The sequence below is a fragment of the Ptychodera flava genome, chromosome 21, assembly GCF_041260155.1.
Source record: "Ptychodera flava strain L36383 chromosome 21, AS_Pfla_20210202, whole genome shotgun sequence".
In the NCBI taxonomy this organism is placed as follows: domain Eukaryota; kingdom Metazoa; phylum Hemichordata; class Enteropneusta; family Ptychoderidae; genus Ptychodera; species Ptychodera flava.
Genome location: NC_091948.1, coordinates 30,597,418 through 30,616,508, shown reverse-complemented (window position 1 = coordinate 30,616,508; position 19,091 = coordinate 30,597,418). Strand labels below are relative to the sequence as shown.

The 19,091-nt window shown below is 35.2% G+C and overlaps 1 protein-coding gene across 2 annotated transcripts in view; it reads left to right on the top strand.

The window, feature by feature from the left end:
- The first annotated feature begins 5,020 nt into the window (after positions 1–5,020).
- Positions 5,021–19,091, top strand: part of LOC139122004 (furin-1-like) — a 31,625-nt gene continuing 17,554 nt past the window's right edge. Inside the window, exons 1-5 of one of the 2 annotated variants that reach the window (XM_070687343.1) lie at positions 5,021–5,459; positions 10,151–10,252; positions 12,004–12,099; positions 14,121–14,249; positions 14,720–14,796. In XM_070687343.1, the coding sequence (XP_070543444.1) occupies positions 5,289–5,459; positions 10,151–10,252; positions 12,004–12,099; positions 14,121–14,249; positions 14,720–14,796 (575 nt within the window). In that variant the 5' untranslated portion in view covers positions 5,021–5,288. Of the gene's footprint in view, positions 5,460–10,150; positions 10,253–12,003; positions 12,100–14,120; positions 14,250–14,719; positions 14,797–15,554; positions 15,632–19,091 lie in introns of both variants that reach the window. The other variant, XM_070687344.1, reaches the window with a different exon arrangement.

Below are 19,091 nucleotides of genomic sequence, written 5' to 3'. Positions count from 1 at the left end.
GTCGTATGAATATGACGCGCGCGAGGATGAGAAACAAACTTTTATTTTTCTTGGCCTAAAATATATTTTTGTACCGGTATTCAGCATGAAAAGCACTCTAGACAAGTATTGACTATTATACTAGTATTGGAAGGGAGCTATATGTCAAATTATTGACTAAAAAGTACACATTCGGACAAAACTTTGATTACAAGACGACAATAGGTTATTTTGTAATTCCAAAACTACAGCAGAAAGAATATTCGACTTACATGTATGCCGAAAATATTCATTGAAATAAAAAACAGAATTGCTAGGCAGATTTGATCGTCAAATATTCGCGGAAGGTTTACATCGAAAGGGCGTGAACTGGGGCGACAACTTACAGTTGGTGAGAATATGTTTCAAGTACATCCTCCGCAATCATTCGAGCTGAACTAACTTCAGAAATTTACTTTTTCACTGAACATCCAGAATGAGTTCGGCTCCGTCAACGTGCGATCGATAATCTTGTCGCCTGACTCAAAGGGACCGACCTAGGGGGTTTCAATTTCGTGCATGATGCAAATGTTTCGCACTTTCCCTCTCGTATAGCTCTTCTACCTCGGGCGTTTTTCCGCTTATATGAGATTTGCGTGGTCTCCTGCCACGCATTGTGAGGGTTTTTATGTAATCCGATCGTGGCATTTTTGAAAAAACGAAAGTCTTTAAATCGGCAGGTAAATTCTTCGATTTATCACAGAAAGGTGGCATTTTCAGTCAGACATCGTGAGCTGTAGGGTATATAACTGAGAGACGTATGAGAAATACTAATTTCTGTTCCACATTTACATGGCGTCATTTTATTTGACACGTACACCAAGAAAATAACTCTTCATTAGTCAATAAAATGAAATTTTAGGGTTCCTTGGTTACATTTTCACAAAACGTTGTACTAAAATTGAAATAATTGTATCTTTAATGGTCGACGTTTTATACAGTTCATTCGAAAATATTAGAATCACATTCCTTCTCACAAGATATGCGTACAGTGAAAATCTCTGGGATTTCCTAGCGGTTCAATGCATCACTTGGTACCAGTAAATCATTTATCTGACAAAAAGTGCATTACCTGAGAAGAGACCCCTTGCATTCCTCGATTTTTGTTTCACGGGATGATTCATTATTATCTAAATTGACCTTTAATATTGTTTGCTCCGTTCCTTTTCTTGTGTTAAACTCCCAAGAGTATATTTTTCAAATTGTCATATAAAGCAGAGAATTCATAATGTAGGTATCTGGGTGAGTAACGTTACTGATGATGATGATGATGATGATGATGATGATGATGATGATGATGATGATGATGATGATGATGATGATGCGATGATGATGATGATGATGATGATGATGATGATGATGATGATGATGATGATGATGATGATGATGATGATGGGATGATGATGATGATGATGATAATGATGATGATGATGATGATGATGATGATTCCTGTTACTGCCATGGACGTGAAAGCCTGTTTCCAATAATTATGATTTCCTCAACGTCAGCGTGTATTCTGTCGGTTATTTTCTTATAGTGTTTCGTACTTACATGTATTTAGGAAAACGTCTGTCGACTGTTTTCATCGTACTGTACACTGAGGCCTTGTTCCTCTACCACATAAATTTTGCATGTGAGATCCGTATTTTTTTATGGGTAGAACTTAACTTAGCTCGGCACGAGACAGAGTTTCAGGAGAAAAATATGAAAGTCTTTTTAATTGCTTTTTAAAAGTTTGGCTTCAACATTTAAAAAAACCTTAAAAGATGGTCATTATTCAATTTAAATAAAATCGATATATTTAGTTTTTTTCAACAAAGCATAACAAAGTTGAACAATTCTATTTTAAAGCGAGTCCGATTCAATTTGGAAATCCATCATGCTAAAATTGCTGTCAGACACATTTCAGTATTAATGTGTGAAGAGTCCAAGGGATTAAAGATTGTGACTGTCTAAAATAACCTTTATTTGCTGATTCAGTGAAAGGTTACAAGACTCTTGTTGCGCCTTCCAGGGATTCCGAGGTGCCAAAGTTTGTCCGAGGGCATAACTGGTAAATACCACTTAGGATTCACGACGGCCCACGTAGCAAGCGTTTGTTGATATAAAAGTGGATTCTGCATTTCGTGTTTATTCGCCGACCGCCTTGAAGAGATCAGTTCACTTTTATCAATCACGTCAAGGTGCTTTCTCCGAGCACAATAGCGCAACAGTGCTGTTGCTCCTGCAGTCCAACCATTAACACTTATCACTTTATTTATGCGCTATTTTAAAGTAACCTCTATAACCTTTGGTGATAGTGCTTGCAAAACCCTTAATTCTTGATATCACATTCGCGATGAATAGAGTGAAGCATATCCGAGGCGACTTTCTTATTGCCGTTAATTTTTGTAAACTTCTTGTAACCAAATTAACATGATTGAAACTAATTGGGGATAATGGGATAGTGAAGTAATATCTGTTTGATCTGCAAATGTAAGGCCGTCTGCTTTTCTTTTTAAGTTAGACACTTGTTTTTGTGAGTAATTTGTAATATTGTAAATTCAGCCATAGAGCACCTAACACTTTTGAGAAATTTTAAAATATGAAGATCCAATTATCCCAAATATTCTGGTGTTGGGGTCTTTCTCTAACATTGCCAATGTTTACATTTATTGTAAATCAGTGCTATCATGACATCGGTTTTATAAGTGCACAGGAACCAGAAAAATACTTGCATTTTCAGCTTGATTTCAAATTTCTGCAAATTTTAGCCTGCTTTCCATATGAATGCCTTCCATACAGTAGTGAAGACGCACATGTATTCCATGCAAGGAAAGACGTTTCAAGGAATGCAAACTCTTCAAGATCGAAGATAATTTGGCTTTTTCTTAGAATGCCCAGTCAACAAAGACCTTCGTAATACGTTCTAACGTCATTCCAGGTGAAACTTTTACCCATCCGAATTCCTGTATATCTAATTGTTTATTAAAATTTTCAAATGAGAGTAGATTGCGTAAACTGCGTGTACTCATTTATAAGTCATTTTCTATAAGAAAGAAATTATGAAGTAAATAATTCGATCAGCGTACCGGTATGTTCATTGTATATAAGTTACTTCTTGCGATGGAATCCTCAGCCTTGAAATACGCAATACAGAACTACATCTATACTTTAACACCATTGCTGCATTGCTATTTTGTTTTCATAAATCAGCATTACATAGATGACGACGAAAAATTACGATATGTTTAATTAATTTAGTACAGGGTGTTAATTGCGGCGGAGCGGGCCTTGCAGACAGAGCTTTACAAATTCACTGGTATTGATAAAACAATAAAAGCGATTATATATATATATATATATATATATATATATATATATATATATATATATATATATATATATGTATATATATATATGGCAGAAAGTGGTGTGTGTGTATATATATATATATATATATATATATATATATATATATAATAGATATATATATATATATGGCAGAAAGTGGTGTATATATGTATGTACACACACAAAACTTACATATACACACACACACACACACACACACACACACACACATATATATATATATATATATATATATATATATATATATATATATATATATATATATATATATATATATATATATAGGTCTCACCTGTTGACAAGCCGCAAACAACATATTAATAAAATATTTTATGCCTTCAGGTGTTACACTCCCAAATAGAAAGATCAAAACTGAACCAACGATAAAAACTTGTGTTAATAAGTTGACATGCTCTGTACTGTTAACGAAACCCTTGAGCCTTTGAAAAGGTTGGGAGGTGACCAGACTATTAATAAATTTTAGAGGTCAAAAGACTAGCTTCTCTTAACACAAACATAATACAATAACGTATTTTCTGCTATCCACTGATTATTGGCATTGCAATTTCACTCTTTTAAGTTTTAAAGGATCTGATCCCACGAGTTCTTTGGAAAGTTAGGTGTTGTGATATTTTTGTGCCCAGAGAAAGAAACTGGTCAGTCCAAAGAGAGGTAATGAAATAGAAAATAGAATACTGACGTATGTTTTCTTATGAGACAGTCGACGATCGAAATGTTACGTCCATATATAATACAATGACGTTAAAGGCAATGTCAGGAAGTCTTTGATGTCGTCGACTCGACTGGTGTTATTTTGCGTTTGGCGTATATTTGAAATTTGTGTATCTATTGACAAGCTATGAAATATTTGAATTGAATTGAATTGGATTGAAAATCTGAAATATAAGTGCTTTCTTTAAAAAGCTGAGACTCCGTGCACCATATCGGTAGCTTTGGCAGAAAGTGGTGCCTAACCAGAATGATTTAAACGCAAAAGCCAAAACGTTCAGCCTTGGAGAAAAGTAGTCAAGGATTTAACCCTCGGTTCTCACCCAACTCCTCAAGTTTGAAACGAGAGTTAGAGCCAGAACATAAGATATGGCCCTCCACAAACCCCGGGGCACAAACCGTCACAGAGAGAAATGTGGCAAGGAAAGGCTAAATAACTTAATTACCATTTCAAGCTCTATCGACTGTTACTGATAGGTCTAATTGTTAGTCCTAGGTCGGGTTCTGTTTCCCAGGTAACTTAAGTTAGAGATGGAAAAAGCAGTTGCAGAATAAATGTTCTATCTTGTCACTCTTTATTACAGCTAATCTGAAAGGTACAGGTCTATGCTCATCAATATTAAACATCGATCAAAGAGGTTTACATACAGGCCTGAATGAAAATCGTTTGAGGTGTATGCCTAGGCCTTGAAGCAGTCACTGTATGTATTGAAAATACCCTCTCGATAAACTATAGTTATCAATTCTGTTCAGAGTCGATTATTATTTTGAACGAAGATCATTGGCACGCGCCAGGTTCAAGGTTCAATGGCATTGTGACAAAAAAACTTCGATCGTAGGTCAGCGTGTCGGATTCCCGAATCTCTAATCCGAATGTCCCTGCAATTTTAATCTGAATCTATTTTGATTCGCAAGCTTCACTCTCCTACCGGATGTCGGCGTAGAACATTGTGGCATGACAACACTGACGTGTTTCTCCTCCAGTCTGTAGCTTTAGTATGTACTTTCAGCGGGTTGTGGACTCTGCAGAATAATGTCAACGCGTATTCTGAATCAGCCACATTTGTCCTCCGACGAATAAAGTCAAGTTGCCGTGCCAACGTGCGCCTGAAGTACAACACAAGTGAAAGCAGTTGCCGTTGCCAATAGATTTCGTCACGGAACTGGGCACAAACCAGGAAGCGATAATGGAACTGCAAAAACTACTGCGTGTTCACGCCGTAATTGTGGTCGTTTTGAGTATTCTACACTTTATCCAATGCGATATTTACACAAATAAATGGGCTGTCCATGTTTATGGAGGGAAGGAAGAAGCTGATCGACTTGCTGAGAAGTACGGTATTATAAACCTCGGCGAGGTAAGTGTGTTCGCTACTGTCCGTGCATGTACGTTCATCGTGTGCCCGAGACGTGTCAGGTCCAAAGGCCAGGTGTCACCACGCCACGGCTGCATGAGTTCATGGATGTAAAAAATATAGTTAAAAGTACGTCCAATAACTTTCAAAACAGTTCATGAGAACCGTTTGTGTTTCAGCAGGAAACGCAATTTCTTTCATGAATACAATTGTATAACAAGATAGCTTTTCTGCTTCTTGAGTCATTTTGCCCCTGACAGTGCCTGGTAGAATCTCTGAAGTGTATGACTTATCCTTGCAAATGTTTTCAGGTGTTTTAAACAAATAAAAAATAATTAACAGTACTTATAATTAAGTGCAGTTGAAAGTACACATTATCCTTCATTTGTTGATAATATTATTTTGAGAGAGAATTGAAGTTTTTGCAATTCATAGTTTTTGGTGCGAATAGTGGTGCAATTAGTTTTAATCAGGAAGTCACAGGAAAGAACACATTCTGTGAAACATTTCAGACAGTTTATTTGCTGGATTGATGTATGTGTGTTTTGTGAAAACACACTGGAAAACATTTCCTGTTAATAGCTAGCATCTTTTTTAGTGAATTTAGCTAAGTCTAGTGATTCGCTAATTTAAGATTTAGCTAATTGAAACTTTTCCCTACATTGACCATGGTTAGGATATCTTAAATTTCAATGAAAATTCGAAAATGCTAAAAAGCATTCACAGCAGTTGATTAAGGGTAATGTACAAGAAAGGAATGGGAATCTGTTTAGTGTTTGATTGCCAGAGGGCAGTACTGTAGTCCAGCATAAGCAGTTTTATCATACAACTTCATAATGGTATGGTTATTACTCTGTTGGATTTCCATGTACAGAATGGCAAAGTCACATGTCTGAATGAAATGATAGTTCAGCAGTATGGATGGAAATGACAGATCACCAGTCAGAATGAAATGACAGTGGACCACTGGTTTTGCTCACTCCCAGATAGCTACTGTACATGTATCTATCCATCTATCAATCCATCTATATATATATATATATATATATATATATATATATATATATATATATATATATATATATTTATATATATATACATACACACACACACACACACACACATTCAACCATATACTCTAGACCGATAGATCTCAATGTCTGTGGTGCATCGTTCCAACTTGTCTTTTGAACATTCTGTTGAACTGTAGATGTTGTGTTGTTTAGTATGCATCTTGGCTAGAGAGATGACCTTCATCCAAAACATGAGGACTACATGTAAATCTAGTTTGTGTATTTCCGTAGGTACCGGTATATAACAAATTTAAATTTCTGTTTAATACTACTGTGCAGACCAAATTGATGAACTTTTGATTTGATAAGACATGCCTTTCCAACTCTGATGTTGTGTCTGTAACTGCAGGTCAGTCAGAAATACACAAGACAAACACATAATTGAAGGTGAAATAAATAAAAGTGAAATGAACCATAATAATAAAATAAATGTGAGACAAAAACAATGACTAGGGATAAGGAAAGGCTGAACAGATAGAATGTCTTCATGTATGGTGATTTTAGTGTTTTATCCCATTTTAACTGTTTTTAGTCTACCATTGCTGCATATTGACATGACACGATTTAAGTAGATTACTATTTCAAGCACACTATGAGACCTGTGCATGCGTTCCTAAGGGTCATAGCATGACCATGGATAAGGCATATGATTGAACGACTGAGGCATGGAAATTGAGAGAATATTTTGCTGTGAAATTAGATTGATGTACATGGAGCATAACAATTTGACCCTCTGAGAACTTTATGCATGTGTGTATGCCAGGCAAGCAGTTTTGATAACCTTACAGGCAGAAGTGAGATAGTAACATAAAATGTCCTACATATTTGTTCCTTCTCCTAATGTATCAGCAACGTTCTTATCTTGTCTCTGCTATAAAATCAAAGTTTGAAATTTCAATTAGAAATGAACTATGAACTAATAGAATACCAAGTAATGGCTACCACTCAATCCTTGTCGCTCTGTTTTCTTTCTCATTTATACACAGTATAACCAACTATACTAACACCACCTTATGTTAGTTGCCATCAATAGACATATGGTATGGTGTGTTTGCATACTGTTTGGACCAAGTGCCGTTTTTATTTTTTGCTGATGCAATCTAGGGGACATACATTTTTTGCACTGCGTACGTATATAATAAACTAATACTGATGGAAGAATGTCAATCATGATTAACCATATATCTGAAATCCAGAGTTTTGGGTTTTATCTCTTTCCATATTCCTGGTTTTTGGCATTGTATACAATGGAAAAACTGAAGTGGAAGAGTCCTACTACATGTATTTTGAAATTGTGGCATAATTTTCCTACTTTGGATGTTGAACCACTACACAAAAGAAATGCCTGAAGATGTTTCCTTTTTATCATGTTCAATGGCTCATTCAAAATTGAAATGTCTCTCCCCCACCGCCCAACTAAAATATGACACCTACATGTATCTAATTGCCTTGTAAACTCCAGTATTTTATGTCTCTGTGTTCACTAACCACCCTTGATACCAAAGACCTTATATAATTACAAAACATATGAAGTGAATATTTCTTCATTGTGGAGAGCCAAATTTGCATTGAATTTCATGGTTGTACATGACCTTGCTTGTTTTGTTTCAAAATCATATGAGTAGTGATGTTACATTAAAATCCATGCACAGGAATCCTGGAATGCATTCCACAATTGCAGATAGCACAGTTTTCACGTTGAAAGAGATAAGGAAATTCCAGACACGTTATGTGGGATCGTGTCTTAGAGAAGGCATTTACCAGCATATCCAGCATGGTTCTTAATTCCTAAGACTGGTTTTGATGCAATTCGTAAAAGAAGCAGACTTTTACTCTGCATTATTAACATGTTTTATCGTCTACTGATGTTCCAGTTAGTCACATTTAGAATGTTAGGTAGCAGTGTACCAGTTAATCACACTAGAATGCTAGTTACAATGTAGGAAATCTTTTTTTTTATACATCTCCATTGAAATGTTAGAATAAAAAATCTAATGTGTATGATAATTGGGAAAAGAAAGAAGCAATTTGATTTGCATTATTCCTATTCAAAGAAACTTCCTATTCAGTAGTTGTAGCTACACTGTGTGGGTTATTCACTGTTACTATGATGACATCTGCCATCCTATCTGGACATTTGCCGTATAAATTACATAGAGGCTCATGTATCCACCATCACAATTATTGTAGGTAAACTATAACAACGAAAAAGAGAGTAGTGCAGTCTACTAGAATTCATGCACTACATGTACTGTACATGTATGTTCGACATTGGTGGAACAACAGACTCTGAACATGCCACTGGGAGACAATACTAATTCTGGAAGATGTGACAGAATTTTAAACTTGTACTCTTCACATGTACATGTAAGGACACAGCTTGTTGTTGACCTTCCATTATGAACTATTGTATATTTTACCAAGACTCATGAAGGATAGGCAAATTTGGTGTAAGACCCATTATGATACATGTACATCTACCATGGAAGACAACAGAATTTTGCGTGCACTAAAAAGCCGTACGGAACACCCGTTCTGTAACATGTAAGGTTTCAAGGTGCCCCATCCCCTGCGGCTGTATCCATACATTCACTGTTGAACGGTTTCAAGGGACCCATTGGACGAGTGCCAGAACATGTCTCAGGTGCGCTCTGTACGTACGTGTGTAGTGCACACACACTATCCAGAACTTGCAGAAGCGCGTCCTCGTTAGCATTCCACACTTGCGCTATAAATCGGAAGAAAAATTGTTGACATTGCACGAAAACGGTCACTACTCTGACAATTGGATGCCTCAGCCATGAATGTATGATGTAATAAGGTTATCACAAAAATACCGCAAAGGATGCACGAGGACATTGGTGCCGCGCATGGCCCTATGCTTTGCATCGGGCGATACACTGCGCCAATGTCCTCATCCATTCTTTGTGGTACCGGTATTTTGTAATAACGTCATAGTATCACTACGATCTTGCTTCATTGAACAGTTGTATAATCACATGCATTACTTGCATTTCCTTCATTTGAGCATGGAAGTGTTCCAATATTATAAAAATTGCTTCGTCACAAAGAAGAGTGACCCCATTTGTTCTCATGATCTATCACAATAAAAACTTCCTTTTATATGAGTATGAGTGTTTTACAAATGCCATGTCATACATTTTACTATGTATTACATTACTTCAAAAAAATCAACAAGTGTAGGATATGCAAGAAGGGATTCAAACATTTTAAAGGGAAGCCGTCGTCAGAACTCTTCCCAAATGTTGCCAGAGACCCCAATGACTGATGTAAACACTGTATCTAGGGTACGTTGGCATTTGATGAGAGTTAAAACATGTTTGTTAACAATGAATATTGTAAAATTTAAATGTTGAAGTGATGTTGATTTGATGCATCTAGATTATGCATGTTTGTAAACAACAAAGCCACACACACACACACAGTTCTGATGACTGCCTCCCTTTAAGGATATGTTGTTCTACCATTTTATGGCATTTACAATGAAGGAGTATTAGCAGAAAAATTGCATTAAATGTTATGATTAGTAAAGTGGTTGTTATATTGTTGGAGTAATTTGATCTTGTTTCAAACTAGCAGTAACCTTGTCTACATTTTCAGATTATACCGGAACACTATCATTTTATGGATCGCAGGGTACATAAACGTTCAGCGAGGGCCACCAATGCACGGCATCATATTTTGCTCCAGAAGGAACCATCAGTAAGTTTAATATAGACTATTCCATTCTTGCAACCCACGCTTTGCTGAAACCCTATACAATGTCTTAGGGGATTAACTATTACCGTCATGGTTTAGCCTAGTAACCGCTTTTATTTTCTATGACAAAGTTGGACCTCTGTAGAGGAAATAGGAGTTGGGGTAGGGGAGGGGGTGAAAGCATTAGCGGGACTAACCATGTGTAATGTGCTGTCAGCACAATTCATCGACTTGTCCTTGTAAAGTGATTGTTGTCTTTAAATTTTCACAAAAGACTCATATCTGAAGCCATTTTGGAAAAAAGTTGTTAAAAAGAAGCGTCACTATGCTAGATTTCAAGGTAAAACAGCATAGTCATGTCTTTCTTTACAAAACAAACTAAACAAGAGTAGTGACTCAGTTAGTTTTTTCTGTACTTGTGATGAATATTTCATTGTGCTTCTTTATTCCAAGATCAACATTAATGTGAGCTGTATAAAATCAAATGGTACAGTATGCTGTATCTATACCATGTATCTCAAAAAATAAGATTGGAGCACCGATTTTTCTTATCATACTTCTTTGCTGTAGTTAAAGGACTAAATCATTCTTCATATTGTATATATTCTTGCAGATGTATACTATCAAATATATCTTTGTAATTTCCTAATGTAACAGAAAATCAAATATCAGAATGAAATCATATGTTCATATTCAAGTTACATGTTTCTGTGAAGGATATTACAGAGTAATATCAACAGAAACGACATGAATCTGTAAACTTACACATATCCTGTATTTGTAAATCGTGTTGTTTCCCTTTTACCATTGTCATATGTTTTGGATTCTGAAGGATTTAAAAACCAGTCTTTGAAAGACAGTGGCTTGATAATACCACTTATAAAATTTAGCTGTTCGTACATACAGTACAGGTTCAAGATAATGAGCCGGAAGTTGGCAGATTTTTTATTGTAAAAGTATGGTTGCTTTACCTGGCAAAGTCAATGGCTAATCTGCTACATACCCAATTACTGGTAATTTGATTTGAATAATGATGTATTGAGGAGATGTTCATTTTCGAAGCTATAAATGGCGTTTACGTGTTGCGTAGACAGTGTATGCACAAATTATCACAGGAAATTACATGTAAATTTTTAAAGACAAACCCGGAAATTTAGCGCAAGATGGCAGCTTAATTTCATAAAGTAATCCTTTTCTATATGAGTCGTTTTCAACCGCACATGAATTCAACCAGCAAGTTGTTTGCTGTCATCTTAGAAAGAAAGCAGATTAACGTCTTAAGTATTTTCAAACTCAAGTTACCGTGTAACAGGATTTGCACAACGTACTTGCAAGTCACCATTTCTCATTACATTCAAATATGAAAAAGTGGCAAAATATGGTTCCTATGAAGCAGTAACCAATATCAGATTTCAGAGAGAGTACCGCATGTAATGTAAAACATATGTAATGATATTCTATCACAGAGGGAAATACTACAGTTGTATCCTTACTTACATGAGCATATATGTGTATGGATGAAAAGATCAAATTTGCTTTGTTGAAAGTAAATGAAAGGATTGTTGGTGCTAGACCTGATGGCCAAACAGATACACATCTACTGGACACATGATGCATGTGACAGCTGTCATCTCCTGTCCTCTTATTCCATCTTTATCTGTCCTTGGTGAACACTTTGTCAGTAATCTCCATCTGTGCCGTGAAAATTATCATTTGGTATTTTTGATGTGTGTATTTTTATCTCTTTCTTCTAGGTGAGATGGTTAGAACAGCAGATAAGCAGGAAAAGGGTGAAAAGGGATTTATTTAACACAAATTTTAACGATGATAAGTGGCCATTATGGTACCTGGTAAGTGCAACAAAAAGGAGTGGTATATTTGTTGTGTGGTATTAATAAACCTTAAGGGGGCGCTGCACCCAACACAACATATTTTGCTTAAAAATCACTTTTTTGCAAATATTTATTCAATTTTAATTAATTTGTTAATTTGTCAAGCAGTTAAAAGTTGTGTGATAAAGAAATGTTAATTGATGCAAATGTATGCAAGTTACCCGATTTCCTGGCTTCTTTTTCCTCCCAATTTGGAAATTTCCAAAGAATTTAACTCTACCCTGGCTGGGTCAAATTTTCTGAAATTTTCACATTATGTTCTTTAAATGCTATATAACAAAACGACTATTTTGTTTGGCAGTAAGCTTCTTACATTTTGAATAAGAGGCATTTTAATTTTGCTTATCAGGATTTTAATCAATTTTTTGAGTGTCAGTCTTTAATTAAACCCTTGCCATTTTAGAATGAGGAAAGATAATGCAGAATAAAATAGTCATTTTTTGCTACATACACTCTCCTTTCAAGTGAAACATTACAATTCAGAAAATAGCATCAAGTTTTTAACTTAAATTAATTTTTATCATTAATACCAAAATTGAGGTTTTTTACCCCAAATATACACTAAACTTTAGAGTCTCTGCTTTTTGTAAATATATAGTATTAGGGGGTTTTCCCTATCATCTTGATGAGAAATATTGCTTTGAAAAAACTCTGTTGACAACATGCAGCTCCACCTTATAGCTATAATACATGTGTATATACATATATGTATTCTCTTCGTCTGCGGTTTTTGTTAGTGATAAACAAATACAACATCAGGCAGTATGCATATCTTCTTTTGTCATGTTTGTTCAACATGTGCATACAATACACAATGGCTTAAGACATTGAACATAAAACACAGTAACTTGCTGAAAGTAAATTGGGATTTAAATCAAAGGAAAGTATCTTGTTACATGAAGATCTGTTTTGAACAGGCTTAAATAATGATAAAATAATTTCAGTAGTTTTTTTATAGTGAGCCATGTTAAAGTCCATATTTATCATTTTTACTCTAGAAACACAATTGTCGTATGTGAATATCACGTTATAATTTACCTGTGGTGTTGTACATTAGTCCAGATATGGTACACCAAGTAAGCCAGATGTACGTGTAGCCAAAGGCACATACAGCGATAGGAATATCATATAACCAATGATGTCGGCATATTGAAATTCTATATTGTACTGTATTGACAAAATACATTATCCAGCGTACATGTATATGCTTTTTTTCTTTAAAATTAGTCATTTAGGCTTACAATTGTTGAATGACTCCAATTTCCTGATGCTTTGAGAAATTATGTACTTTAAGATTGACCCTGTCTTTTTTTCCTTTTTTGTAATGTACGTAGGCCAGATAATTGTCACATAATTAGTATGGTTTAGTAGTTCCCTACAAGCCACTGTATGTAATTTGAATTATTCATTTCGCTGTTGGATATCCTGTTATGCTGTCGTGACAGTCTTTATGCTTGTCTTACATGGGAAAATTCAAAATGTTCAGTCTAGTTGATGTATAATTTAGGAAAATGTGGTGATTGGTGTAATTTGGTTAAGATCAATCTTCCAAAGACAGATTTACAAAAAATAGTATCCTGTGGCTTTTTTGATAAAGAGATTTCAAAATCTGTATATAGTATTTCATGACAATGTATTAGATTGTATATGCGATTTAGAGGGTTGAAATATAGACCCTCAAGCTCAAGGGTCTATAGTTGAAAAGAAAACGTTTTTCTTTTTATAACAGACAGCAAGTATGCATTTCAGCTTTGCATATACATGTACATGTACTAGGGGCTACGTTGATATTTTTGCTTGATGTCATGGAGGTGTAATAAACCCTCAATATTCCATAGCAAGATACATATCCACTGACATGTAATGTGTACTGGTTTTCTGGAAATGTACTCCTGTCACAAATTCTTGACTCCTGTTGAAAGTCTTAAGAGTGAAATCTAAGACATTTAGCATATTCCTGCATGTGGTCACTCTTACAGAAAAGGAAATCCGGCCCAGATATGAATATAATTCCTGCCTGGCAGAAAGGTTACTCAGGAAAAGATGTGGTTGTGTCGATCTTGGATGATGGGATTGAGAAAGATCATCCAGATCTTAAGAAAAATTATGTAAGTTGCGTTTCTAGTGTAAATTTTCCCATTTTCAAAAGCTCTGCTGTTTCACGTATGTCAGTAACAAGTGCATGGCATCAACTCCAAGCACAAAGACAACATTATTTTTCTCATTGGTGAACCAGAATGCTTTGTTTTAATTTTATTCACTGCAACCACAAACTATTTCTGCATGTACCTTATGTACGCCATATAATGAATTTGTGAAATTCATAGAGTGACTTTTAGATGAATTTCTAGAGTCCACTTCTGTAAATTTCTTTTCTGTAAGTTGTATTGCATATTTTTGTTATTCATTTCAGTTTTCTGAGAAGTGTAAGTTCATCCAGCTTTCCTGTGTTTGTGCTATTTTCTGACTAATACTGTATTTCCATTGAATGTCTTTCAGTGCAGTCTGACTTTCACTTCTGTCTTATGTTCTGCACTTTTTTGGTTGCATGTGTGTTTGGTGATTTTTTTTCCTCCAGGACCAGGAAGCCAGTCATGATGTGAATGGTGGTGACGATGACCCTTCACCTCGTTATGACCCCACTAATGAAAATAAGTAGGTATTGTGATGTGTGCTCCGACACTGAGAAACAAAGACTATCCATAGAGTGGTGGACACTGTACAACAATTGTCATTGCTACTTTCTCAGTACTATTCTACATATTTTATCATTTTGTAGGATGATTCTTTACTGTATGATGTTTCATACACATGTAGTTGGTTTTCATGTCAAAAAATATATTCAGGCAAATCTTTTCTTAGTATGTACCAATGTTTTATGACATTGCATTGTAGTACATTTAACAGTTGAGAGAAGTTATAGCATAATCACTGTCAAATTTTCACCCAGAAAGATTTGAAGGCAGAATTTTGATCATGTTATCTTGTCAGCCATTCAAGAATTTTCTTTGTTTCTCAATGTGTTAAAGTTTTTGTTGGTTGAACATTTTTATCCGTGTGAGTACCGTACATTTCTTGTTTTTTAGCCAGTGCAGAAAACAGGATAGAATTGTTCAACAAACCATTAATCATTGCATTGGCCATTATAGTGCTAACTTTATCCCAGCATTGTGAACATTTTTGGCAAAATTATTATAATTTTTAAATTCTAAAGGACACCAGACGGTAGTATGGTCAGTTTTTAAAACCACCATACATGTAGTTATGGTCTGTTACTTCTGCTTGCAAATTTCACAATTATGCTGGGGCAAAGTTCACATGCCATCTTTTATTTTACATTTCTTATTAAAAATCATCCACGTGTTTTGTTACATGTGCTCCCACCTTCTTCTCTCCCTCTACATGCCATCCAGGATGGTCGTGCCAGTTATGATCTCAACAACCATGATCATGACCCACAACCACGCTACACCTCACTCAATGAAAACAGGTTGGATTCTGTCAAAATGTCAATACATTCTTAGGTGGTTGTCATGGTAATGCCAGTGTGTGTGTTCTGTGCCTGTATCACTTTTCTGAAGATTCCATAAATATGATTCATGTATAGGTTATCTTCAGAAAAGTATTTCTATTTGTTTCTGCTTTGGTCTGTTCTGTATATATTTTGTGTAATCTACAGTGTTGTCATTAACGCCTTGCTCTCTTGCTCATAAAACTGTCCTACAATGTGAACCATTGACATTAATGTTTCATTCTGCGATAACGCACGGATTAATTTAACCAGATGGCCGTTTCTCAGTGGAGGTCTGTAGGCTTCCATGACAATGTGCATGTATGCAAAAGTGAGATACAACATGATATATGGAAGTAATTTTCGCAGGGTTAAATAAGAGAGAGAGTGACACAGAAAAATGAAGATGAATGACTCCTTCATAGTCTGATAAAAATGACATAATTAATTATTTGGTGCCATAAAGTCATTAGCATATTTTCTGATACATAAACTCCTATCCAGCTGCAGAATACATTCCCAACTGAATTGATTCAAGGTCATCATATGCCCCACAAATGTCATAAGCCATCTATAAATTTCAGTCTTTGTGGAAATTTTCCAATAGTGCTAACTGTTTGTATCATTAACCCTTCCCCCGCATTTCCCTCCATAAAGGTCCACCCAAGCTATTAAAAATAATGGCAACACGTCAAAGTCTTAGAGTGAAAGGTTTCAAATTTGTTGTGGGGAAAATTCTTCCATTTCCAATATCAGACAAACGCAACTATAACGAAATTATTTCAAATGCTGCTTATTATTCTACCATTAGTTTATTATCTAATTTATTCATTTGCCATGATCTGATAATCGGATCATTATTGCATTATTCATTTTATCCTTTTCTAATCAAAACATTAAAAAGCTGTTACTCCCAGCTGTATTTTAGAATTGTTATTATGTCTACTGACCACAGTTTCTTGTTTGTTTGACCCTCTGCAAAGTGATGAAATACCTAGTACCGGTATTTAGCTTATCCACACAGTCCCCATGTGTACATTGAGTGCTGTTATTGTTAAAGATTAAATTTAAGACCTGACATGAATAAGTCAGCAATCAAAATATATACACGATATGTTGCCAACAGAATATTGAACATGGCATATGGAGTGGAACAAGAAATTACAGTCAATACACACAGTGAGACATCCTGAGAGACAAACCTCTTTGCTGGTGTAGTGGTATCTTTAACCCTTTGAGTGCCAAAGTTAATTTTTGCCAGCCTTATAAAATATTCCCCAGTCAATTTTTTTTTTCAAATTTTTGACATTATTTTGATAAAAAACGTTAGCCAATGAAATGTGATATCCATTCAGTCCAAAATTATCAAAAGAAATACAGAAAAATTTTTAAAAATGGTAAAATGTTGGACTAAAATTATGGCGGGAAAAATTTACAGTACTCAAAGGGTTAAGGCAGTTTTATGGTTGGATCTTCATGCTTGGATTATTATTTCTAGCTTTCATCACCCTGATAGCCACAGACAAGAAATACCGTGATGACAAGAAGTGGCGTTTAATTTTCTGCTTTCTTGAAGAGAATGTGGATGGCAATTTCGGAAATTTCACAGTGGTTAGGTTTCTTTGCTTACTAATGAGGACCATGGCAACACTTTCCAGGCTTGCTTGATAATGAAATCACCAGATATCACTCTGCCATGTGACTGTAACAGTTGAAGTGAAGTAAAATTGCAAAGGTGACAGTGAAGAATTCAATACGTGCACAGTCACTCATTCTTGCAATGATCCAGTACACACTCTATCAAATGAAAATTTTCGCTTTTTACCAGGATAGCACTTTCTTCATACTTTTTGGCTCTTAAGAAATTTATATACATGAGAACATGAGACCCTATAAAATCAGTCAATGTGATTTTATATATCATGAATTTTGATGAAAGTTCAGGCTCTGTCTTCTAAAACATGGGTAAGAGTGGATTTTCAAAAAAAAAAAGTGTGGTTTTATTGAAATTTTAGGTGTCAAAATTTTCATGAAATTTCAAAAGTGTACATCTGCTATTTCAAAACAGTTTATTGAAGAAGTAGATGCCTCACTTTTGTCTAATTTTTAAAACTTATCCTATCTTTTTACAAAATATTTAGTTACTGGAACATTTTTTACATTTCTGTAATTCTTTTGGCAATTGACCATGTGTCTGTGTGTCCTGCACAACGATATTGTACATTCACTAACACAGCAAGTCACCAAACCCATTTCCTTTGGCAACCGTCGCTAAGCAATTTGAGTCTTCCATAGCAAAGTTGTAACTATTCTAGAATATTGAAAGGGGTTTCAGTTCCAGCTAGCTGTCTCATACACTTGCATGTTTCATATACCCACAGGCAGACATCAATTATTGCTCTGTTCCACAGACTCTTCCTGTATTCACCATGTGAAGTGTAGTATATGATAATTCCCGGGGATGTATTGATTGATATCAAGGGTTTTTGTTCAATTCAGAACATTATGTCAATGAATATTACCAGGGTTCCTGACTCTTTTTTTCCAAGGGTGTTCATTATGTAACCGGGGGATAGTGTAGAAATCTTACTCTAGCTTTTTAGCTCCGCTGTCAGCGACGCGGAGCTTATCAAATAGGTTGATTTTCCGTCGTCGTCCGTCGTCGTCCGTCGTCGTCGTCGTCCATCGTCCGTCGTCCGTCGTCGTCCGTCAACAATTGCCTTCTCCTCTGAAACCGCAAGTCCAATTGCTTTGAAATTTTATATGCAGTTCACTTAAGGTGACCTCACTTCAGTTTGTTCAAATCGTGGTGAAATTTGCATATTTGTAATTTTGAGGCATTTTTTGGTGTTTTTGGTAAAAAAATCTTCTTCTCTGAAACCGCTTGTCCGATTGCTTTGAAATTTGATATGCAGTTTGCTTAGGGTGCCTTCAGTCAGATTTGTTCAAATCATGGCGAAATTCGCATATTTGTATTTTAAAGGCAATTTTTGTCATTTCTGGTAAAAAAAAATCTTTAAAAATTCTTCTTTCAAAACTGCCAGTCAGATAGCTTTGATATTTGGTACATAGGTCCCTAGGGATGATCTATTTCAGATTTGTTCAAATTGTGCAGAAATATGCAAATTTGCATTTTTAAGGCAATTTTTGCCATTTTTGGTCAAAAAATTTATTTCTCAAAAGTACTGGTCTGATAGTTTTGAAATTTGGTATACAGGTTTCTATCGATGAACTAAGTAATATGTATTGAATTTCTGATGAAATCTGTAATTTTGTATTTTTGGGGCAATTTTGCCATTTTTGGTCAAAAAATGTGTATTTCCAAAACTACTCATCCGATAGCTTTGAAATTTGGTATACAGGTTCCTACAGATTAACTAAATGATAGTTATTGAAATTATGATGAAATCTACAATTTTGTAATTTTGGGGCAATTTTT